We start from the raw sequence: 22,700 nt of genomic DNA, 5'->3' as shown, positions 1-22,700 counted from the left end.
TGATCATAAACCATTTGACGTACGACGATGTCCTCTTCCAAAATTGCTATCCTTACTGCCAAAGGTTTCCGTTCAATGGAGGTTCATTACCTTGAGCGTGAACGCTCTGTCTTCTTTTGTGAAACGTTCTTTACCCCGCAATTACCAAAGCCAATTAGAGCTGGTTTTCAATGTCTTTGATTTCAAGAAACTCCGGTACAAAAGGTAAGCATACAGTTAATACGGTATACAGTCGAGTATAATGTATGAGCTTTAACTTCTTGGGCACTTGTAGTATCTCTGAACTAACACCGAATGGTGATAACAAAGAGCTCTTTGGTAATATTGTCAGAACGGATGGGTTTTCAGTTGACTTTCTTTTTTATAAAAGACAACAATCTGGCCATGGTGCCTTGTTCCAAAAATTTGACCTCACTCTTGATGATTTCTCTCTGGATGAAGTTGACAATACTTATTTACCTATTACCCTGGATCCCGGAAGAAAGTCTGTTTTTACTGCTGCTATTGGCCTTGAATATAACAGACAAGTGCGAAGATGCACTACATCTGAATACTATCATATGACAGGGTCGACCCAATACAGTGCCAAGTTAAACAGAAAGAAGGCTGTCACAGGCATAGATCTCATAGAAAGTCAGATACCCTCGCCAAAAACCTCTCGTTTGGAAATATATGAGCTATACACTGCCTATACACTCAATAACCCGGACGCTCTCTTGGATTTTTATGGACCCGAAACTGCAAAGGACCGGTTTTCATTGTACCAAGGAAGGCAAAGAGCACCAGAAACTATGGCCAACATGTTGACTCATGGAACGGCCAAGTACAATCACAAGAAGAGAAGCAAGGCAAGGAAGAGGAAAAGACAGCGGAAGAAGAAGAAGAAAGGAAAGAATGCCAACCAACAGCAGCCAACAAAGTGAGTTTCAATGGAATTACATGTTCATCGTTTAGCTTATCCATTCATTAATACTTTTTAGAAGTGCCAAGAAGTGGAAGGCTGATAAGTACTTGGAATCCCCTAGAAGGGTGCCACTGATTGTGTTTGGTGCTGGAATGTTTGGCAAAGATGCAGTGAAGTTGAAAGGACAAAGATGTGGTGTTGTCGGTAAACTTTTTGCAACTCTGAAGAAACGTGAAGCTGAAGGTCAATTGATTGTTGTCACAATCGATGAATTTAAAACCTCTGAAACATGCAGCCTCTGTTTCTATGATGATATGCAAATTGTTGATACTCCTGGATTCAAGGGTACCGGCGTTCTTCACTGCAAGCAATGTCTAAAGCTATGGCAGAGAGACATTAACGCTGCTATTAACATGATGACTATATCTCAAGCAGTTTGGTCCGGAGCTGGAAGACCCGATGTTTTTAAGCCAGCGAAGAAGAAAAAAGTATCGCCGTAATAAACACGGTTTTCCTTCATTTTGAGGATTTAGATCATTACAGGTAAGGAATAGTACGGTATTTTTTTCTTGTTTTTTTTTTTGTTTCGCAATACTGACAAGTTTTTGGGATTTGATTCATTGTTTGAACGGTTTATATTTTCGTCTACAACACAATTGCAACTCATCTAAAATGAAAATATTAATCGTCCAAAAAAAAATGTATTTCATCTAAAATATTAGTTAAAATACTGTATTCAAGCAATACATGCAATTCCCATTAAACTTAACTCGATATAAAGGATTCTTTTCATTGGATATCAGTACTTTTTTCTGCAGAGCTCTCATAGTCTACGTACAAGTTCAAAGTCGTAATTTGGGTTACTGTACCCCTTTCAGGCATATGTTACACAATGAGCAATGAACATGTAATGCCATCATTTCAGACTTCTATGCAGAAGAAAATCTAGAAAAAAATAGATCTGAATTTTGTGTTTTTCTAGACCTGATTCAATAGACCAAATACCGCTACCTTGGTCAAGAGCTAAGCATATACACTATGAGAACGTATGTAAAGTGACATTAATTAAAGTAACTGTACAGCATTGATGAATGTTGTTTATTGAAGCAAAAAGGGTATCTAAATTGTGCGCTAAAAATATAATTCTAACAGGTATATACATAACGTGAATTTCAAATAGCATCTTGTATATACATATGCCCGCTTATCGAGCATAAAGAAAGCTGTGGATATCATATCAGATGTTATTTCACATCCAGTTTCAAATCGAAAAAATCTTAAATCTTGGTTGAAATGGCTCTTGATAAGTTGGACGTTAGAGTGGATGATTGCTTCTCTCGCTTTTTGTTTAAAATAGATGACATGAAGGACCTAAATCGGGTGGCCAAGGCATCATGATGTTTCTCGCTACCATTGCCGTGTGAATGTAAGCTTGAAAAGCTAGCTATCGTGTCACGGTAAAATTGTCGGCTGCCACGATTGCTTCGTGCGTTATTCTTCTGAGGGATGTCAATTGGTTTACTGGCGGTAATTGTGCTCAAGTTGTCTGTATTTGTATTTGTATTTGATTTGAAATCAACAGGATTGCAATAGACTGGATCATATGTGGTGGATAGACGTGAAGAAAGCGATGACGTTTTTGCTGACTGAAAAGAGGGTGATAACTCTTGCAGAGAGGATGGCGATATATCGATATCGAATCTTTCAGTAAATTTTGAAGTGTATGACATAAGAGTAAATTCTGTAATTGTTTTAAAATTGAGAAAAAAGGGGGATGTCAGGCATTTGAGAAGTTTTCTTTTATAAATGCTTAAGGCAAAGGAAAAAAATAAAACCTTCCAAAATGGTAAAGCCGTCTTGTAACCAATGAAAACGGTTTTTGAATAACGTATTATGGATCAGCTAAATGAACCTCTGCTTTCAAAATAATTAATTGTTATATATTTGATTTGTTCATCTTATAGATATCTGATCCCTTTGCTACCTGTCGTCATCGTACAAATGCTGTTTCGACAGTTATAAAACAAGCAACTTGTACCACTTTTGACGTACTGCAACGTCAAATGCCCAGGGTCTGCTTATAGACGAACTTTTTGACAGGAATTTCCCAAAAAGTCAACTTCAGATTCAATGCTTTTTTTTTCGATTCTAGCCACATTATGTCTGATGTCTAATTTTAGAAATCTCTACATCATACAGAACTGTCTGGCTTTTGCTTTCCTCAAAAATGATATGTTTTCTTATATTCGCTTAAGGTGATGATGACGAGATCCAGTTGTACAAAGGGAATTTGTTCATGAAGTGCCCGCGTCGTATTCTGCATAATTTGCAATTGAAGCAGACTACACGTTTTCCTAATTTATGTAATAAAATTAATATGTTTCATGCATCTCTGTCGTGATCCTCCGATCAAGTATGTCAACTGCTGTCACTCTTTTTTCTCGGGGATTTGAAACCTCTGTTTCCTCACGACTACGCAGACCAAAACTTGATGGGAGAAGTAATAACCCAAGCCTTTCTGCAAATCGAACCGATTTGTACACACGGTTTATTTCTAAAAGATGCATAAATCCATGATAAACAGATGTATAGAAAGTAGGAAGAATATGTATTTCACGACCGATCTGGAGTTATCTGTGGGTGGTCGCGTTTTTCTTGCATTTATCTATTCATATTTCAGTGCGCAGCCAATTTGAGGTAGTACCCATTGTTACCTATTTCTCTCTATTTACCATAACAATACGATAGTGACGCAGCAAATTACACATCGACCTATATTTGGTACGTAGAAGCTCATAGTTTTACCTTCGATGAATGCATATACGCGATGGATCCGTCTGACGATTTACGCTTTCTATTTACCAAAGCTGTATCTAGCCTTACATCTTGTAATGACGTTGGCAATAATCTTCCACGTGTTTATCACACAGCTAAAATGATTTAGGCATAATAACAAAACAAAAAGGTAATGCTGTTGAGGTTTATTATATTTTCCTTTTTCATATCTTTGAACGCGTGGGCACCCTGCTTTCTGCTTGATCAAAAGTCCTGTAAAAGGCTGCAATTTGCGCACGGTCCGGCTGCTGTTCTTGTTGTCTGGACTGTCTTCATTTGCCAAGTCGCTCTGAAACACGCTCGAAATGGAAATATGCCCTCCACGGATTGATCGATACTGAGACACCGAAATAAATATTGCATTTTAAAAGTGTCAATGTAGTCATACCAATTGAATAGACTGTATTATGACTATATACAATTTTTCTTAGCATTATGTTCCACGCCTGTATGAAACTCATTGCTCCCTTCTAAATGCAGGGAGAGTTCATATTTAGGGCGTAGTATGAAATTTTTTGACAGTGCTAAAGAAAGGCAAATAAATTCAACTGTGTTTGAAATGACGGTGCTTGATACGTGGAGCAATTGAAAAGAAAGCTTCATGTTTACTGATTTGTGTGATTCGATTCTCTTTTGTCTTTCTTATTATACCTTTTTTAGACCCCTCTATCAACTTATTTGTTAGACATATATGCCTAAAATTACTCTTTTGACGAGTGAAGATTCACTACCTGCCGGTTATGTGCCAGCTACACGAATTAATTATTCCGATTATACGGACTCCTCGCTTTATGATTTTATAAGAGATCATTGTGTCAAAGATGGAAAGCCACTAGTAATATCAAATTTTCACAAAAGCACTGCTTGGAATAACGATTTATTCACTTTAAAAGAGCTAAAGTCTCTCACTGCCAACAAGAGTAAGCAACCTTTATATAGGGAAGAATGTTTGTAGGCATACCTTTCTAATTATCTTTTTTCCTCGCTGCAAAGCTGTCGAGTTTACCTACAGAGACAGTGGAATAACAACAAAGAAAATGGTTTTATTCAGTGATTATGTTGATGATTTACAAAAAAGATACAATCTAACACTTAAACATAAAAGTAAAAAACTGCAGCTCCACCAGCAAAGTCGTATTTTTAAAAAAATTTATGCAAAAGACATTGATTGTCCCCTTGCATATAAAGAAGCCATCAATAATATCATACCTGATTATCTTTTGCCGCATGGTTACAATGACCTTTTTTCCTACACACCCGAAAGAGTCCGAGCCGAAAACCTTATGTGCTATTTGGGCCAAGACGGTACGGGAACCCCACTTCATCAAGACCTTTGTGGAACCATGGGCCATAATATTATGGTGAGCGGTTCACCAGATGGCTATGCTGAGTGGATCATTGTTGAAAATCGTTATCGCGATAGATTAGCTGAACTGCTGAAGCCAACTGTGACCGAGATGAGAAACATATATGGCCATGAAGATGCCTTATTGAAAACGACAAGAAGAGGAAGGACCAAATTAACAGCAGACAGTACCAATGCTGATAGCGAAAATGACAGTGGCCGTCATTTAAACATGATGAAGAACTCCTTCCTTGAAAGTGATCGCGCTTGGTTGACCAAGGGAATAACCAAAAAAAGTAATATTCCTGTACACGTTATCATTCAAAAACCAGGAGATCTGGTGCTTATTCCCAGCCGTGCCTACCATCAAGTTCGAAATAAAGGCGTCACTTTAAAAATTGCATGGAACCGAATCACTGCTCAAACGCTGGCCTACGCCTTTAAAGATCAATTACCTCTTTACAAAATTATCAACAGACCCGAAACGTACAAATGTAAAGGCATTGTTGCATTTACTGTGAAAGAATGGAACGAAAGATTAGCAAAAATGAACGCTGCCAACTTAACCAGTGCAAGCACGAGCTCCACTACCGCTGTACATGACGATATTTTCAAATGTGGCTATGATGATTTTAAAAGAAATTCAAAGCTCTTGGCAGGTCTTTTATTGAAAGACGTGATTGCTCCTGAACTCCTGTACGATGATGATATGTGCGGCGTTGTTACTGACAGCAATTCTGAAATATGTAGTATCCGATGTGATTTTTGCTACAGTGATATTTTCCACCGCTATTACCATTGTGAGATATGTGACCAGTATGATCTTTGCTTGGATTGTTATTCTATAGGTAGAAGTTGCCAGCATCCAGACAGTATGAAAATGCATCAGAGTTGTGTGTCTGTTGATACATACATCACGTTGTACTATGAGTTTGTTCGAAATTTGAAACTCTTTTTCAACGAAGACTTAGTGGAACCTGGACTAGGTGATTCTATCTTTCTCCTGTGAGTTTAAATTTGACAAGTGTGTGCTGATAGATGAGAAATACTTTTTTGTCTAACTTGATCACCCAAAAAAACCCTTCTAGAAATGCAAGGAATGCTTCCAACTTAGCAACAACTTGCCGTCGTATTGAAAGATATCGTCGATTAAAATCGGACAGTTTTAATGTATTGGAATGCAGTCATTGTGGTTTATCAACTGACGTGCTCAAACTGGAAGAATGCGGCATCAGTTTATCTTCAGTATTTCAACGAGGTCCCTGTCAATCATTACAAGTAGCAGAGAAAGATGAGCAAATTTTGAAAATTTACGTTTGCATCAATTGCACTTCTAAATGCCGTAACTGCTCGACGTTATGCCAATCAGAGAAACCACTTGTGGATTTTAATCTTGTTTACTATGTACACCCTAAATATGATACAAGGAACAAAGGCGGATTCATCGATTCGACTATACTGAAGGTGTGTTTGATCATATGACAGCTGATGCATTGCCATTTATTCATAAATTTTTCTTATTGATTTGAATTGAATATAGACTTGTGATAGTGACAATGATAAAGCTAGAGCTGATAATAGTCGTACAAGGAAACGGGGCCGACCACGCAAATCTCCCTTATTTGATATGCCAAAGAAAAAGGCAAAAACAAGCTAAATTCCTAGCAACCACCTTAAAGTTGAATACATGTTTGCACTTCTTCATAATTCGTTAACAGAGTACTTTCAATTAATGAACACTATGCATGATATATTATTTATTCAATAGCATTAAACATGAGTATAAATCAGCTGAATAGTATTATGTAATTACGTAGTAAGTATTATTAAAATGACTCTGTAAACTATTAAGTTGTTAAGGGTTTATAACTTCTGCTCTAATATGAATTTCGCCTGATCCGCTAGGCGACAGAGGAAGCCAACCATCGAACGGTTGGCCTTCGTCTACACGATCATTAACCTGAAATTCTACTTCACCGATACTTGTATCAGCCATTAAATTATGGTTTTTAACTACTAACTCTAGAGTAGAAGGTCCGACAATCTTAGTTGTGAATGTCTCGTTCCTGAAAGAAAAGTAGAGAAATGTCAGTTCACTATCACAAAGTAACGCATCGATTTTTATTTTCTTTGACTCTTACCACTGAGGGTTTGGATTCTTTTTCATGTGTTTTGTTTTGTGCACAGTGTTCTTTCCTGATTTTACTCGGCAATAAGGGTCACCTTTCAAGTTTTTACCTTCTACCAAGGTCACCCTTATAGTTACACTTTCTATACATCATGAAAAAAAGAAATTAGTTATATTCATAAATAAACTATAAAATTTGTGTCGTTACTACTTACTCGTCTTATCGTCAAAAACAGATCGACGGCCGGTACTTGTTAATGACGCACGACGAGAAGGATCTATGGTTGATTGAGGGATACCAGAATCCTGCGTGACGGGTTGTTGAGAAGCCATTGCATTAGCTACAGGCTCTTGAGCATTATAACGATGCATAGGAGGCACAGGAGTTTGGTTAACATTAGAGTATACATTGGGTTGACCGGTAGGAACAACAGTAGGGGGAACAGTTCCCTCAGTGGAAGCCTTTCTATCATGTCCGCCCAGTTTGTTAAAGCCACGGCCAATAGCACCGATTCCACCTCCTATAGCACCAACACCGCCACCGATTGCACCACCAACGAGCTTAGTACTTCCTGTCAAGGCTTTACCACCTACACCAACAACATCACTGGTTGCACTAAGCAACGATGTGCCTACACGTTTACGAGCAAGCAACTGGGGCTCCCATTTTAATCGAAGTTTGAGTTGGCCACCATTGAGAGAAGCGACCACCTCCTTTGCTTCAAATGAAGGTAAGTCGGCAATAGGAATTCTTCCCTCAGCAAGTAAAGTGTGCGAGCCAATCTGATCCCAATCATAAATCTTGACATCAAAAGAAGCTGCAAAACGAGACATGATTGGAACTGTAAAGATTTCGTCCTTGAAAACGGGAGAAAGTTGCTTCTTGTAGGTTTGCGATTTGTATACTTTTTCACCATTAAGGCTAAATTTGCAGTATGGATCGCTTGTACCCCTTCTGTCGGCAGCCTTCAATCCAGAAGCAGAAATAAGCTGAACAGTCAAGTTACCTTGGTCTACAGAATAAGGAGGGATAAGTATTAACAAAACGACATCACTTACGGTGCTATACTTAGTTAACTACTTACTCTCAAGACTATCGCTTGGGTCAAGACGGAACTTTACTACCGGCGTGTATTTAAAGCTTAGACGGATAAGACCACCTGAACATTCTAAAAGGCGGAATTCTTGAATAGAAGCCTTTCCTTCGGTATCTTCAGGTTGTTGTTGAATGAAATGAACAATGTTTTGAACGGGGCTTGTCCAAAAGGCAATGCGTTTATCTTCTTCATCCGGTTCACGTACGCGTACAACTAATCTCGAAAGATCTAGCTCCTTCACAAATGCGTCACCACATTCCTTGAACTGTAAATTCTTGCCCTTGCCAGGACTTGTGGTGAATTGAGGATCATTGGAGTCTATCATAACATCTACAACTACTTTAGTTTTGCTGGGCAGAATAACTTCGTGTACCATAACACTCAAAACACCAGCTGAATACTTGAGATAATCAATCTTGTTGTCTGCAGTGTATAAGACTGCTTCACCGTGGAGATCATGCGAAGGAATTCCGTTGCTATTTTGTGTGGTAGAGCCGAATTCATTGCTTCCAGCAGCTTGTACCTCTTTTAGCTTGCTCTCTGTAGCATTTTCCTTTCCAGATAATTCTACGTCATTCTTTGAATCTTCGGCTGCCGCTGCTGCTTTAGCCAAGGCGAGAGTTGGGAAGAATGCAGCTTCATAGTTGAGCTGTCCTCTACCTGATTTTCGTTCCTTATTCATTAGGTCGACATTTCTATATATATGAAATCATTACGTAAATACGTGACCGAGATAGCTAAATTTGACCGTTTGCTAGCTTACCTCTTGATAGGTGGCAATGCTTCATAAACATTGTATCCATTTACGCTTTGTGTTTCGGCAACAATATCTTTTACCAATAACTCGGCCATACCCAAAAACTTATCGCTCTGGATGTCATTATAATCCATAACTTCCATCGTAAGGTCTTCGCGCATAGAATGAATAGGAATGTAGACTGCAGTGTCCCAAACCGGATTTAAATCGTCCAAGATAGCTTCGGTTCTTCCTCTTAATTGTAGACCTGACATAACACGAACATATGGGTCTGATTTACCGCCTGTAAGAGCCTCCACATTTTTCAAGTTGGTGGCTCTATTCAATTTAATGCGTACCACACCAATTGGAGGACGATAGCCACCGCGAGTCAAACCGCTAGAGAAGCCTACAAGGGGTATTGGCTTCCATGTCATATCCAAATGAATCTTACCGCTACCATTTTCAAGATTCCACCAATCGCTCTTTTCATCGACAATCTGATGTTGCATATCCACTAGACTGGATGACCACTGGCCGAGTATAGGGTCACTACCCATCTCACTGTTCAACACTGTCACATTCAAATTGGTATTGCTTCGATCTTCAACAAAGAATTCGACATATTTATTCCAGCGAGGGTTGACACTATGCTTGAAAGGCGCTGTACGTAACTTTTCCTGTCCGTTTACTTTCAGTATTGCGTATGCATTGATATTACTACTACCGTCAGAACCCAAACCAGGAAGTTTCCCAACCAGAGGAATGCCTTTTTTACTAACTTCTTGGCCAATTTCCTTACAATCCTGTATATAAAAGCGTACAACACCACTGTTGGAATCAACAGGAGGTATAATAGTTCCGTCATCCTTCTTTTCAGGCTTAGAAACAGGGAAATAGCGTACATCGGCCTTAATTTCCCCTACAGGTTTACCACTGCGACGCACTGGTAGATTTAAGCCCTCTATAGCGTTGTTATTTTCTTTTACATCCTTCAAATCCAAGTTGGCTACACCAATTTCCGAATCACTTCCTGAATTCTCATCCATAACTTTGACGCAAAGTATATCATTAAGGTTGTTCAGTAGAACAAAGCATGTTTCATTCCATTTTGGATGAGAGGTGTTTTGAATAGCTGCAGTTCGAGCGAGCTCTGTTGCATGCACATTGCCCACATGGAAGGTACAGTAAGGATCTAAAGTACCAAAGATATCACTAGGCTTCAAGTTATTTGCAGAGTATACAGTAACTGCAAGTACACCATTGGCAGTCTCCAAATCATTTGCGCCCTCCAGAAGTGCAGCAACATCTATAGTGAAGACATTAGGAGCGTACATCATTGGACTCAAATTACTGTGCACTTGATCTTTGACGAATGTTTCTAAACCAGGAATCTGTTTCAAAAAAAAAAAAAAAAAAAAAAAAAAAAACCACCAATATATAAGAGGGTCCACACATCGAAATTTTCGTTCATCCCACTATTAATCCACTTACATTGTTAATGTCAAAACCGAAAGTCTCACCACCTACAGGTTTGAGAACATAGTCAAAGTGAGGTTTTTCTAAGAAGCAGAACTCGATTGTTTTAATGTGGGGCATTTCACTGAATAGCTTGAGCTTCACTCTAATATGGCCACTGAAGGCAATGTCCTCTAACAAAATAGGTATGCCTGCTCCAATTTTTCCAGATCCAAGACGAATTGTCAAGATAATTTTGGGATTCACCTTTTGTTGTGCTTCACGAGCTGTTAAGTCAAGAATATCATTGGGAATGAATGAAATCTTCCAATCCATTACCTATGAATATGGAAACATTGAGATAAATATGCTCTATAACATATTATAAACGTCTAAAAAGACCAACATTTTGAACGCCTTACAACTGTATCTGGTGCCGAGCTAGGATAGACTTTGACTCCATCAATGCTGGGTGCTTTGGTGCCCAAAGTGAAAGTGCTTAAACGAATCGAGTCCAAAAATGATGGTGTATTTTCACTCAAAATAGCATCAACCTGTCCAATAACTTGTGCTGATAATACTGGCTCAAAAATGAGCCAGAAACGGTCTAAAAAGTGATTCATCCAGCCAACTGTCTCAATATCGGTGTCTAAGCGATTGGTGGTAACCTCACGTTGAATATCATCTCGCATATTACGTCTAGTTCGCTTGATAGAGGTACGATAATAGGTTGCTATTACAACAAAGCTGGTAAGTTCCCATTAGCTCTTTGACGGAAAATTTAGATGTCTTGATACATACCAAAAAATGCTCCCACAATCAAGCATGACATTAAGCCAAATCTAAATTTGCTTAAAAGCCAGGTGAAGAATATGGCAATGAGCACCACTGCACAATTATGATACCATTCTCCGAAAAATTTCTCGCTAACAAATTGAGCTATCAAATCTTTGGAGTATTCACCATTGGAAGAGCGTGAACGATCATTATATAGCTGTTTGATATCGTTCTCCGAATGATGTTGCGCGAACTTTGCCATAGCAGCTCCATCGCCAGGATTGGGAAGGTCAGAGAAGCCCGTCCAACCAACTTTATACCAATCAGGCAATCCATTGATCAACACTGGTTCGTTAGCGTAAGCTCCAGACGCTGATGCTGCCTTTGTTGTTTTGTCTGCTTTCTTTTTTTCTCGTATTGTACTTGTAGTATCTTTGCCATTACTAGTGCTTCCTTTTACAGTAAGCTTTGTGATGTTCTCATCCTGATGAGATGTTGCACCTGCAGTTGATACATGTCTTAATGGCTCAGTAATATCTGGCATGTTGGCGTTCCTCAGCATCTCGTCCTTCTTTTCCTGTGCAGGCATATCTGGATCGAACACGTGTACTGGAGCTCCTCCACTCTGCGATTTTAATGCATTGTTGATTGTATTGTGTAACTCTTTAGACTCTTCAACTATTGCCTCTTTCCGCTCTGAGGCGGTTGGTGGAGACAGAGTTGTAGGGTTCGACATTTGACGTGAAGAAGAAGAAGAAGAATCCGTAAAAAAAAAAAGTAAACTAGAATTATTTCTCCCCAAAGTTTTTAACTTAATATTTTCTTCGCTCATTTACCGTTTATGAAAGATTTGGAGCGAAAAAATGTTTCACTTTGGGAGTATGAATTATAGGAAATAAATCAGGGTTTCAGTCAAACTGTATACAAATATATATTTTTGATGCCTTAAGCATCGTTACGGATGCTACCATGACTATGGCTAGAAACAACCGAGACTTGAAACTGTTGCAACAGTTTCAGTATTGGATAGCTTCGTTATATAATATGTTAAATGGCGCCACGTCGTTTCTAGAAACTTATCGGTGGTTGGTTTGACTTTGTTCTTAGAATTATGCAAAAAATTAAGGCAACGCTTCCCTAACAATTTACGCGAAGTATTTGAGCCATACTGTTAAGTTCAATATCATTGCTTAAGCAACATGACTGCAGTTAGATTTGATACTCATGTAACCTTGAAAACGGGAGATTTGTCAGTAATCAGAATTTCCATATCGCAGATCTTTTAGGAAAAATATATTTAAAATTGCGAGCGAGCAACGAATTGTAACTCATGAATTCAATTTTGCCAGTAGATATACTATAAAGTTTGAATCATATATAAATGGTAAAAGGTTATTATGTTGATATGTGGTATTCAAATATTGCAGAATTATTGAGAAATAGTTGCGTGAAACATACTTCAAACCATATTAACGAACAAGAGACGGATGATTCCCTACTATTGGCACCCAGTTTACTAAATCCACGATCATAGCACCTAAACTACCTCCAATTAGCCTACTTCCTCCGGTCAAAACTTTACCTCCAGCACCTACCCTGAAGCCAACGACATCAAATGCTAAACCGGTTGTAGTACTCAGTAACGATGTTCCGGCGTATTTACGGATAAGTAATTGAGACTCCCATTTTAAGCGAAGCTTCAATACGGCACCATTAACTTGAACATCTACTTCCTTTGTAGCGAACGACTCCAAAGTGGCAATTGGAATAGTACCTTCTGCAAGCAATTTGTGGGAGTCGATTTGATCCCCGTCGAAAATCTTCACTTTCAAGGCTGCTGACGTACAAGATGAAACGGGTACTGTTAAAACCTCATTTTTAAATACTGGTGAAAGTGTTTTCTTATACACTTGTGTTTTATAAACGCGTTCGCCATTTAGAGTAAATTTTCAATAAGGATCGCTCTTGCCATTTCTATCAGCTCTTTTTCAGGCTGCTTGCGGATATCAGTTGAACTGTCAAACTTCCTTCATCTAACTGAAAAAGACGAACAAAAGCATTAGAATAATATGTTTCAGCATGGTGTATCCTATAAAGGATCTTTTTACATATACTCACTTTCAAGACTGTCTTGTGGATCAATTTGAAAGTGAACAACTGGAATATATCTAAGCTTTAATGAACTTTGACTTCTGGGCATTCTTAAAGGCGATACTCTTCAACCTCAGATTTTCCTTTGGTAGGAGTAGATTTGCTTTTGGATATTATTGACAATGTCTTGGACTGGACTTGTTCAAAACCGACACGCTTGCCTTTATATTTAGCTTCACATACACAAACAATGAGGCGGGAGAACTCTCTCACAAAAGCGTCACCAGTTTCACTATATTGTAGAAGTTTCCCTTCGACAGAGGTAGTTGTAAATTGAGCATCATACAAATCTAACATAACATCAACAACCGCCTTAGCTTGGAAGGTAAAACAACATCATGAACCATTACACTCAATACATCTGCTGTATAAGCCATCAGATCAATTTTCCCATCCTCCGTTATTTGAAGTGGTTCGCCGTGAAGGTCATGTGTTGGAGCTTCCTCTGGTGTAATTTTAGTGCTACTATCCATATTGGACTCTTCTTCATTATCTTCAGCGTTTACATCGGCACTTTAGGCTTCGGCTTCGGCATCTCCTTCATTCTCATTGACAGTAAAAGCCTTGGCCAGTGCCATCGTAGCGAAGAAACTTGCTTCATATTCAAGCTTGCCTTTAGCTACTTTTCATTCTTTCGTCTTCAGATCAACATTTCTACCAATGCATGGAATTTGTTAGTATTCTAACAAGATGAAATAGAAGGAGGGATTATTTACCGTTTGACAGGTGAACGAGGCTCGAGGCTCAAAAACATTTTGTTCACCTTCAATTTTCTTTTCCTGCACAATATCTTTAATAATCAATTCCATCATACCCAAGAACTTATCACTCTGAACATCATTATAATCCACAACTTCCAATGTAAGGTCTTCACGCATCGAATGAATAGGAACGTAGAGTGCGTTATCGCACACCGGATTTAGGTTATCGAGAACTGCTTCTGTTCGTTCGCGTACTTGTAGGCCTGACATAACACGGACATATGGATCTGATTTGCCACCAGTAAGTACCTCCACATTTTTAAGATCAGTAGCTTTATTTGAGTTGATATGAACAACATCGATTGGAGAACGATAACTGCCTCGCGTCAGCCCGCTCACATAATTGGTAAGCAGAATAGGTTTCCAGTCCATCTTCAGATGAATCTTACCTGTGTTATCTTGCATACTATAACCCATATTGATGATTACTTAATACTTTTCTATGATAATGTCTCTGTATATGATTCTCAATTATTGCTTCTATCAAACAATTCATATATAATACTCCTATAGAATAAACTGCTTGCACTAATATTAAACTACTAACAGAATTATCATTTTGTATAACGTAAGTGTATTCCTTCTATATTTAGATATGCATCTCTGATTTCAATCATTACTTATTGTTATGTAACAAATTTTTACACCAGTTAAGACTTTCAACGAATTTTGTCTCAAAATACAGGTTTTCCATAAAGTTATGTATGGGGCACATTCGATAACTAGCCCTTTAATCTATTAAACCGCTCTCAACTCAGAACGTGCTGGAGATTGGGAGCACAGACATGATTCGATTATTAACAAGGTGGTTTTTTGTTTTTTCATTCATCTTTAATCATTGTAATCATAGAAAGTAAAAACAAGATGACAGCAAAGGGCTACTGCGACTATTTGAAGTGCTAAGAAACTCTGCAATTTTCGTCTTCTTCTTGCGTAGAATATTAAGGGTTTTGTGGTATTCGCTAAATTCAAACTATAGGATTTAAAGTAAAAGAATATTACAAGAGAAAATAAACACGAAAGCTTAACGAAATCAAACCACCGTCTTTATTTCTCTTTCAAAAACAAACTAAAGAAAAAGAAAAGAAAACTAGAATTACTGTTATTAATAAAGAGTTATACTGTTTGCTGTTTACGAAATGAGTGTATCGGAATCTATAGCAGACACTGGTGTATTATGGTCAGATAATACTCAGTGAGTCAGAGGTTTCCGTAAAAGAATAGGTCTTCCCTTTTAAGTGGATAATTACTCGTCCATCTCAGAGCGGATTGATTTGTAATGTGCTATCCTAGCAGATCCAGGGTGATCATACAACATCTATAATCCAATATCTATCGGCCACCAGTTGTGTAGCTCAGATACTGTGGGAATGATTATAGATGTTAGCTAAAAAGAGATATCCGTGCAGATTGCGTGAACAGTTGTTGTATTAATAAAGAGTGATTGAGCCTTTTTATCTCCAACCACTCGACTTCCAGAGCAGGGAGCAGTACCGTGACCTACTCTGTTCCTGTTGTTGAATCAATATATCCTACGAGTACATATATCAATTGTGCTATATACCTAAACGTTATATAGCTATAGATAATCTGAGTAAAATATATTTCATAAAGATAACCTGTTCAGTTCTGATGTGAGGTAGCTAATCTCACATAAGAATTATCCTTAATCCATATTCTTTTCTTATTTTATCTTTATTTGTTATACATTTGATATAAGGCCCAGATGTATACAATCGAACACACCGCTTACCAAACGGGAACGAAGTTATAAGCAGTACTCATATCTGAGATCAAGTTTTATTTTTTACGTTAGACGTTTTGAGTGATTTACTCATATAATATATTGCCATCGTGCCTCAAATACGACAGGTTTGTTTAATTAATTCTTTTCCGTTGAAGGTAAGTTTCAAAAGTGGGACAAAGTCCATGTAGAAAGTTTAAGACTCTGGGTATTCAAATTTTTCAGTTTCTAAAACTCTTACAACGTTGTTCCTCTGGGTACATCGGTGATAATGAGTTCCATATTCAGGCCTCACCCATCATGGTTTATCCAACAACTGCGAGATTGTTGATTTGTGACCCATTCCTGGAAACAAAAGCACAAAGTATGTCTCTTAATGTCTTGGGTAGCTTTTGCAAACAATTATTCAACTACTTATCATCAGCTTCCATCACATCATGTAAGTCAACCTCACAAGCGCCTAACTCTGTATTACCGCATTTGAATAGTATATCCACTTTTAAGACCAATTGATTTTCTTCGTCTCTTGTCCACAGCCTCCAAGTCTCTTCCATGATTTTTTGCTATGGCTCCTGATATACTGGATTTTTCACCTAACATTGCCTTGATCTGCTTGTCACTGAATAACTTGTAAACGAATAAAAATATTGATTATGCTGTTTAGCTCTGAATAAGCACAACTTTCACGATAGCGTCACAAATAAACCGCTCAGAGGCTTCAATAAGACACTCTTGAACCCACTTTCTATCAAATTCTTCAATATGATCATGATAGTGGCTGTAAGCAAATTTGTACATATCTCGTGCTGTTATGCATGTTTCATACGTGCTTATGTACGTAGAGATATCAAGCGATAAAACTGGCATTTTTTTTTCATATTCGTCGTTCTAATCTCTTCCAGTTCATTCTCATCAAAATATTTGACCCAAATTGGATACTGAAATTTAAAATCAGCGAGTGAACAGGGTGCTCATATATTGCCTCTTAAATGATCTGAGTCGTTTCATTGTATCTTCTACTATTTTTTTGGTCGATAGAACCCATTTGCCGTCCTTTTTCGTTTCTGCTATTTTCTTTAAAATCAGATCCTTCTTGGCAGGTGATACTAGTCGATTAGAATCTGATGATCGGGAGGTACTTTTGCTGTTTGACGCCTCTGCTTTTCAGTTTGCACGTTTTATTTCATTTACGATGTTCGTCTACCAACTGTTAACGATTTTTTTTCTTATCTTGTATCTCATCATTCCTGCTACGGAGTTAAATCGGACGATTAGCCATACAATAACAGTTTGGTATGATTTTTCTTTTATCATCAGGTCATCTTCTGCGGACCTTCTATTCGCCTTTGTACACGTTCAGTTGTTTTCCGTCATCTTTAGCAATGATGAAGTCCCTTAGCTCTCTTACTAGATCGTCAAAATACAGTACCTCATCATCTTGTGATAGGGATATAATGACTGCGGCAATTTCTAATGTAACGTTTAAGTTTCGTTATTTACCATTACAGTCCGATGGTACGTACTCGAGCATTGTTGTTGCTGCTTCAATAAAGAAATCAATGTGTCCTACGATGCTGTCAGCTAAACACACTACTCCCTCTTTCATGGTACTCACGACTCTAACTTTATGTAATATCTATTTATTGATGCTTTGCAATTTTGCATCTCTCATTATTATCCTGAATATGCTGAGTAATGATCCTTGATTTTCTTTCTCGTCTACCCTCAATGCGACATACATGTCTAGTCCATCTATGAGACCAGTTATAATGCCTTCTTTTCGTCTCAATGCTTTTTACACTTCTGCTGTTTATCTGTCTGTGAATTAATTCCTCTGTTACAGTACTTTGGGTTAATCTAAAATAGGAAATGGGAAGGGCAATGGCCCGCCTAAGCTCAAAAAAAATATTGCGCGTATGATTACCCCAGACCAACTGTGTTGCTTTTACTTTGTCACCATTCTCTTTTTCTTTCATTGCTATTGATTGAAACTGTTATCATTATACTTGATTTGATCAAAATCTAGCTTCTCATATGCTAGAAAATATACTTTATCGAGATGGTAGGTTATAAAAATTTTATTGCACATGAATTATCCATAAATTCTACTTCATCTGAAGAGTACCATAGTCATTGACTTGAAACAGTTATCAATTACCAATAACGTTAGCAAATATCTCAGATTCAATGTTCATCCAATTATGCTCATTATATGCGTGAGAGTGCTCCAGTCAAGACGATGTAGTAGATAGTCGGTTTCCATGCATCTACTCATACTTCTGCAAGCCATGGGCTGCAGTGTTTAATTATAAGCCAAGGTAGTCTTCTGTATGGTGATAATTCTACAATATAATACTTGCATATACTAGTTTTACATTTCTAAATCAACTTTTAGAACATTACAAATTTACCATTCAAACTGATCAACTCTCAGATTGCTGTCAGATACAGTGGATTTTTATATGATTTTTTCATTAAGGAAAGTATATTGTAATAATAGGTCAAAGATTCCCTTTGTTTTTCTTTTTACTGCTCGAATATTTGTTCATATTTGGTGATCAACACTTGTACTAGAGACATTCCTCTGTTCATCATCTTCAAATAGGCGGCAGCATCTGTTAAAGCTGCTTGATTGTTGTCTGGCACTGCCATATAAGTATCAGTTGGACTAACCTCTTCCGCCCTGATCATATTCGGCGTGAATACCACAGCTAAATTGTGCGTATCCATTTTGTTCTTGTGAGCATGTTCTGAAACTTCCTTTAAAAATCTACAAATGTAGCTCAGCAAGGTGTAGTAATTTGGAATGCGTTGATAATGCTCGTTTAATTTTCTCTTGACATCCTTGATTAACTCGTCAGAACAATCATTTGCGTCTAGAATATATTTTACGAACGTTAAAACAACAGTGGCGCCCACAAATCAATTGAAATCAAGTACCTGGTAAAGAGCCAATACTTTTGCTAAACTCTAAATTGATTAAAGGTGATGGAAGTTCTCTGATAAACACTTTTAATAATGCAGCGGACACATCAATATCATACTCGTCAAGGTCCACTTTCACGCCTATAAGAAGTAGTGTTGTAGTCAGCTGCGAAAAATCTCTTCAAATAAACTTGCGTTCATGTGCTTACCATTATTGAAGTTGTTTTTCACAAAACGTAGTTCATCGCTAGACGGTGATTTTCTGAAGATGCCCTCTTTGTCCAATCCTGGCAATGAACGTCTTTAGTAAATATTTACAGAAACATAAAAGCCCTCAAAATCATTACCTTTTTCGCGTAAATGGTCTACTATCTGTATCACAAAAGTAGGAATATACTGTGTTGAGGTATTTCCTTCTAAATCGGCCAGCTCCTCTAATTTTCGTCCGAAAGCTAATGAGGGTAAAGGGCGTTTTGATTTCTGTATTGTCGTCACGTTAGTGGTTATAGGCAATTGCTGATCATAGTCGACTACCCTTTGCGGTATAAATTGTGGTGCCAAAGATATGTTCGCTTTCAACTCTTCAAGACTCTGTATATAATGCAATTTGCGGGCGAATTTTGGGCTGACAATTTTATTTGCGAGATCGAATACCAATCTATAACCTTTTGATAGATGAACAACATAAAGCGCTTTCAAATTCTTTTTATATCTGAAAGGAACAGAAAAAAAACGTTGAAAATTTAGCGAGTTTTTTTATTGAGCTCTTAATCCTACAATAAACCTTACTTGCGATCTAGAGAACGGTAAGCTCTCAACAACCATCTCCACCCGGGTCGATATCGCGCAGGTGATGAAAAGAAAACCATAACATAGTCGTTTTCTACAAATTCATCCCTAAAGTTACATTATATGCTCGGTTAATATGCAACGGAATGAAAGGTATCTTTAATTAAAAAATGCTTACAGTCTGGCAAAGATGAATCTATAAGGACAGAGACGATAATTCAGTTCAAAATAATGCTACACAGAAACTCAAAGGCTCCTCTATTTAGTACATACGATAATATAAGATCGTATTCATAAATATCGGGATCGGGAAGGTTATCAGCACACATAACTAAGATAGGTCGACTATCACTATCAAGACCTACGCCGTATAAACAGTGAGCAGGACGAGTAAATGAGCTGTTTTTTGAATTACGAACGGAAAGTTAATCTCGTACCAGCTTCATAGAAGATATTCAGCGCTGAAATACCCTTGTACTCCGGGCTATTGGAGGCGAGTGGAACAACTTTCGACATTGTGTGTGTTGTTTGTGAGTAGTGTTGAGGAATAATTGAAAAAAAAGAAATAAAGCTTTAAATCTAAGACTGAAGGGCTCTGCCATTTTTTGCATAAAAGTCCGCAATAAAAATAATCTACAAAAGGTACACGGCTATGCTTTCGTAGCTGATTGATAACAGTCAAAGTAAACGCTCAAAGTCATTTAAATTATTTCAATAAACTGCTCCAAGCGCGTCAAGATTTATGGATTATTTTAGATTGATGCAGATAAAATAATGTGAGAAATAACTTTTAAAATTGTTTTTATCGGGCTTCTCAATCTGTTTCTATGCGGGAATGGTGTTACACGTAACTCGAAGGCATACATTTAGACTTTTCTTTGTATCAGTTTGAGTTAAGTCCGTGCTATCATAAGAATTTATGATAAAAAACATATCATAATGTAGTATATCGGATAATTGAGGCATACACAATAACATCATTGATTAGTATGGGAATAATATCAGAACGTGTAATTGTTCGGCTGGTAATGCACAGGTGATGTGTACGTTCATTAAGGTTTCGTCTTTCTATTTTCAAAAGCAACGTTCTTTTTTTTTGTTTCTTTTTCATTTTTAGTGATCTCCTCTCAGCAGTATATTTTTAATTGCGATCTGGATAGCAGTATGAACAATCCCAACACAACAGAGAAGGATAACTTTCGGCTGGAAAGCGGTGTTATAAAAAGACAAAGCTATCTACTTCCTGGCGCCCTAGTAACTACCTTATTCTTCTTATGGGGATTCAGTTACGGCTTATTAGATACGTTGAACAAGCACTTCCGAAATGTTCTAGGAATATGTGGGTGCACTGATTTATCATGAGTATAAACACTGTTGATGGAAACCAACATCACATTTTTTATACACAGCAACAACAGAAACAACGTATATGCAAGTAGCTTATTTCGGTGCTTATTTTGTGATGAGTATCCCGTGAGTAGAAACAGTACCATATTAAAGAAACAGCTAATGCGTAGGAATAAAATACGCAGTAAATAACCAGGGAAATGTTTTACTTTTCATAAAAGCGCGAGCATACTTTCCAAACGATTCGGTTACAAAAGGACAATCATTCTCGGGCTGGCACTCTATGTGATTGGAGCTTTATGCTTCTACCCCTCCGCAGTAAACTTGAGTTTTGGAGGGTTCGTGGCATCCCTTTTTGTCATTGCAACTGGTTTAGCTACTTTGGAAAATTGTGAGTGCCAAAATAGCTGCTTACTTAATCGTATTGCTTTTAATGAACGATACTATACATGTATAATAGGCGCCAATGCATATATTACAATTATCGGATCAAGAAAAAATGTGTCACTCCGAATCAATATAGCTCAGGGCTTCAATGGGCTTGCATCGTGTGTGGCCCCTATTGTTGCGTCATACGCCTTCTTCGGAGGTAGCGAGGACACTACGAACAACAATCTGGATTCTGTAAAATGGACTTACATAGGTGTTGCTTGTGGTATACTTTTTTCTATAAAAAGTTGATAGTAAAAAGAGTATCAATCTAAACAACCGATTTCGATATATATTTTATTAGGCGTATTTTGTATTGCTGTATTATTCTGTTTTACCAAAATTCCGGAAGTAGATGAAGAAGCTATAATAGTGGAAGAAGCTAAACTGTCAGGCGAAGTTGCTCGCCGACCATCTCTTTTGTCTCCTCATTTACTATTAGGTGCACTTGCTCAATTTATGTATACAGGAGCACAGGTGTGTGTCGCTTCCCTATTTATGTTTTACAGTAATGAAGTCGGACGCTTCCCAGATTCTAGAGGCTCCATACTCCTGTCTGTCGGTCAAGCTTGCTTTACAGTCGGAAGATTTGTTGCCGCTATTCTTTTGAAGAAATATAGAGCAGAGTACCTCATGTCGTTTTTCGCTTTGGCAGCAATTGTTGCCAATATCTTTGTAATTGCCATGAAAACAACAGCGACAACCTATGCTTTGATTGTCATCATGTTTTTTGAGAGCATCATGTTTCCCACCATTTTTGCGTTGGCTACAAGGGATTTAGGCAGAAATCATAAAAGAGGATCAGCCTTGGGTTAGTAGGACGGTTTGCGAATTGTATACTTACATATACTTAGTTACATAAACTAACCATTTCCGTATGGAAACTTATCTATGTCAGTTATCATGGGAGTCTCAGGTGGTGCTGTACTTCCACCTGTTCAAGCTGTTATTCATGATAAGGTGAATATAAATATATCCTTCGTGATTCCGTTGATTGCATTTGTAGCTGTCTTTTTTTATAGTATCATGGGTTCGAAATGGATTCGATATGTTGTTGAAGATTTATCCGTTAATGCTGATACTATGTCTCAAGAGTCAAAGAAAAAATATGTTGACAATCCTAGCAACAACACAACAGGAAGCAGTACTTAATCACAATCATATATCATGCCTTTAGTACTTGATTCAGTTTCCGGAAAACGAAACTAGCATACCCTTATTAAATACGAACATATTATAGCATGATAAAGTAAATCGAAAAAGTTTTATGCAAT

General features: G+C 37.7%; 9 protein-coding genes across 9 annotated transcripts; 4 read left to right on the top strand and 5 right to left on the bottom strand.

Annotated features, from left to right (window-relative positions):
• Window positions 1-181: 181 nt before the first annotated feature.
• Window positions 182-769, top strand: BDF20DRAFT_882321 (uncharacterized protein; the record flags this gene model as incomplete). Its single annotated transcript, XM_053081717.1, has 1 exon — window positions 182-769. A coding segment is annotated over exon 1 (349 nt), but the record flags the coding sequence as incomplete, so codon positions are not given.
• Window positions 770-1,019: 250 nt separating this feature from the next.
• On the top strand, window positions 1,020-1,326 carry BDF20DRAFT_882317 (uncharacterized protein; the record flags this gene model as incomplete). Its single annotated transcript, XM_053081716.1, has 1 exon — window positions 1,020-1,326. A coding segment is annotated over exon 1 (226 nt), but the record flags the coding sequence as incomplete, so codon positions are not given.
• A 506-nt stretch (window positions 1,327-1,832) lies between these two features.
• On the bottom strand, window positions 1,833-3,037 carry BDF20DRAFT_651179 (uncharacterized protein). Its single transcript, XM_053075947.1, has 3 exons — window positions 2,889-3,037; window positions 2,740-2,818; window positions 1,833-2,645 (listed from the first exon to the last, which is right to left on the bottom strand). Exon 3 carries the CDS (start codon window positions 2,632-2,634, stop codon window positions 2,182-2,184), a length of 453 nt encoding a protein of 150 aa, XP_052934088.1. The 5' UTR covers window positions 2,635-2,645; window positions 2,740-2,818; window positions 2,889-3,037; the 3' UTR covers window positions 1,833-2,181.
• Window positions 3,038-4,559: 1,522 nt separating this feature from the next.
• On the top strand, window positions 4,560-6,955 carry BDF20DRAFT_651016 (uncharacterized protein). The gene is made up of 3 exons (XM_053075946.1): window positions 4,560-6,089; window positions 6,173-6,548; window positions 6,625-6,955. Exons 1-3 carry the CDS (start codon window positions 4,777-4,779, stop codon window positions 6,739-6,741), a joined length of 1,806 nt encoding a protein of 601 aa, XP_052934087.1. The 5' UTR covers window positions 4,560-4,776; the 3' UTR covers window positions 6,742-6,955.
• Window positions 6,940-12,016, bottom strand: BDF20DRAFT_824326 (C2 domain-containing protein; the record flags this gene model as incomplete). The annotated part of the gene is made up of 10 exons (XM_053077878.1): window positions 6,940-7,150; window positions 7,226-7,355; window positions 7,428-7,562; window positions 7,632-8,225; window positions 8,298-9,004; window positions 9,073-10,439; window positions 10,540-10,842; window positions 10,926-11,236; window positions 11,305-11,691; window positions 11,782-12,016. The coding sequence occupies 10 exons, from the start codon at window positions 12,014-12,016 to the stop codon at window positions 6,940-6,942; spliced, it is 4,380 nt and encodes a 1,459-aa protein (XP_052934086.1).
• Window positions 12,017-12,749: 733 nt separating this feature from the next.
• BDF20DRAFT_914870 (uncharacterized protein) lies at window positions 12,750-13,904 on the bottom strand (the record flags this gene model as incomplete). Its single annotated transcript, XM_053084239.1, has 2 exons — window positions 12,750-13,117; window positions 13,727-13,904. The coding sequence occupies 2 exons, from the start codon at window positions 13,902-13,904 to the stop codon at window positions 12,750-12,752; spliced, it is 546 nt and encodes a 181-aa protein (XP_052934085.1).
• Window positions 13,707-14,661, bottom strand: BDF20DRAFT_651002 (C2 domain-containing protein). Its single transcript, XM_053075945.1, has 2 exons — window positions 14,148-14,661; window positions 13,707-14,085 (listed from the first exon to the last, which is right to left on the bottom strand). Exons 1-2 carry the CDS (start codon window positions 14,607-14,609, stop codon window positions 14,077-14,079), a joined length of 471 nt encoding a protein of 156 aa, XP_052934084.1. The 5' UTR covers window positions 14,610-14,661; the 3' UTR covers window positions 13,707-14,076.
• A 3,801-nt stretch (window positions 14,662-18,462) lies between these two features.
• Window positions 18,463-20,166, bottom strand: BDF20DRAFT_907032 (Rho GTPase activation protein; the record flags this gene model as incomplete). Its single annotated transcript, XM_053083337.1, has 7 exons — window positions 18,463-18,812; window positions 18,877-19,002; window positions 19,071-19,148; window positions 19,209-19,573; window positions 19,651-19,758; window positions 19,924-20,011; window positions 20,088-20,166. 7 exons carry the CDS (start codon window positions 20,164-20,166, stop codon window positions 18,463-18,465), a joined length of 1,194 nt encoding a protein of 397 aa, XP_052934083.1.
• A 594-nt stretch (window positions 20,167-20,760) lies between these two features.
• On the top strand, window positions 20,761-22,687 carry BDF20DRAFT_882271 (major facilitator superfamily domain-containing protein). The gene is made up of 6 exons (XM_053081715.1): window positions 20,761-20,989; window positions 21,060-21,123; window positions 21,219-21,388; window positions 21,458-21,652; window positions 21,731-22,237; window positions 22,325-22,687. The coding sequence occupies exons 1-6, from the start codon at window positions 20,815-20,817 to the stop codon at window positions 22,576-22,578; spliced, it is 1,365 nt and encodes a 454-aa protein (XP_052934082.1). The 5' UTR covers window positions 20,761-20,814; the 3' UTR covers window positions 22,579-22,687.
• The last annotated feature ends 13 nt before the right edge of the window (window positions 22,688-22,700 follow it).

The sequence above is a fragment of the Mycotypha africana genome, assembly GCF_025528875.1.
Source record: "Mycotypha africana strain NRRL 2978 chromosome Unknown BDF20scaffold_8, whole genome shotgun sequence".
NCBI classification, from domain to species: Eukaryota; Fungi; Mucoromycota; class Mucoromycetes; order Mucorales; family Mycotyphaceae; genus Mycotypha; species Mycotypha africana.
Note: the sequence above shows the minus strand (reverse complement) of the source record. Positions and strands in the feature narration are given on the sequence as shown.

Coding starts and splice junctions, on each gene's coding strand:
- BDF20DRAFT_651179 (XM_053075947.1), bottom strand. CDS start 2,634: ATGTCATACACTTCAAAATTTACTGAAAGATTCGATATCGATATATCG.
- BDF20DRAFT_651016 (XM_053075946.1), top strand. CDS start 4,777: ATGGTTTTATTCAGTGATTATGTTGATGATTTACAAAAAAGATACAAT. Junction 6,090..6,172: donor GGTGATTCTATCTTTCTCCT/GTGAGTTTAAAT, acceptor AAACCCTTCTAG/AAATGCAAGGAATGCTTCCA. Junction 6,549..6,624: donor TCGATTCGACTATACTGAAG/GTGTGTTTGATC, acceptor AATTGAATATAG/ACTTGTGATAGTGACAATGA.
- BDF20DRAFT_651002 (XM_053075945.1), bottom strand. CDS start 14,609: ATGGGTTATAGTATGCAAGATAACACAGGTAAGATTCATCTGAAGATG.
- BDF20DRAFT_882271 (XM_053081715.1), top strand. CDS start 20,815: ATGAACAATCCCAACACAACAGAGAAGGATAACTTTCGGCTGGAAAGC. Junction 21,124..21,218: donor TATTTTGTGATGAGTATCCC/GTGAGTAGAAAC, acceptor TTTTCATAAAAG/CGCGAGCATACTTTCCAAAC. Junction 21,389..21,457: donor TTTAGCTACTTTGGAAAATT/GTGAGTGCCAAA, acceptor CATGTATAATAG/GCGCCAATGCATATATTACA.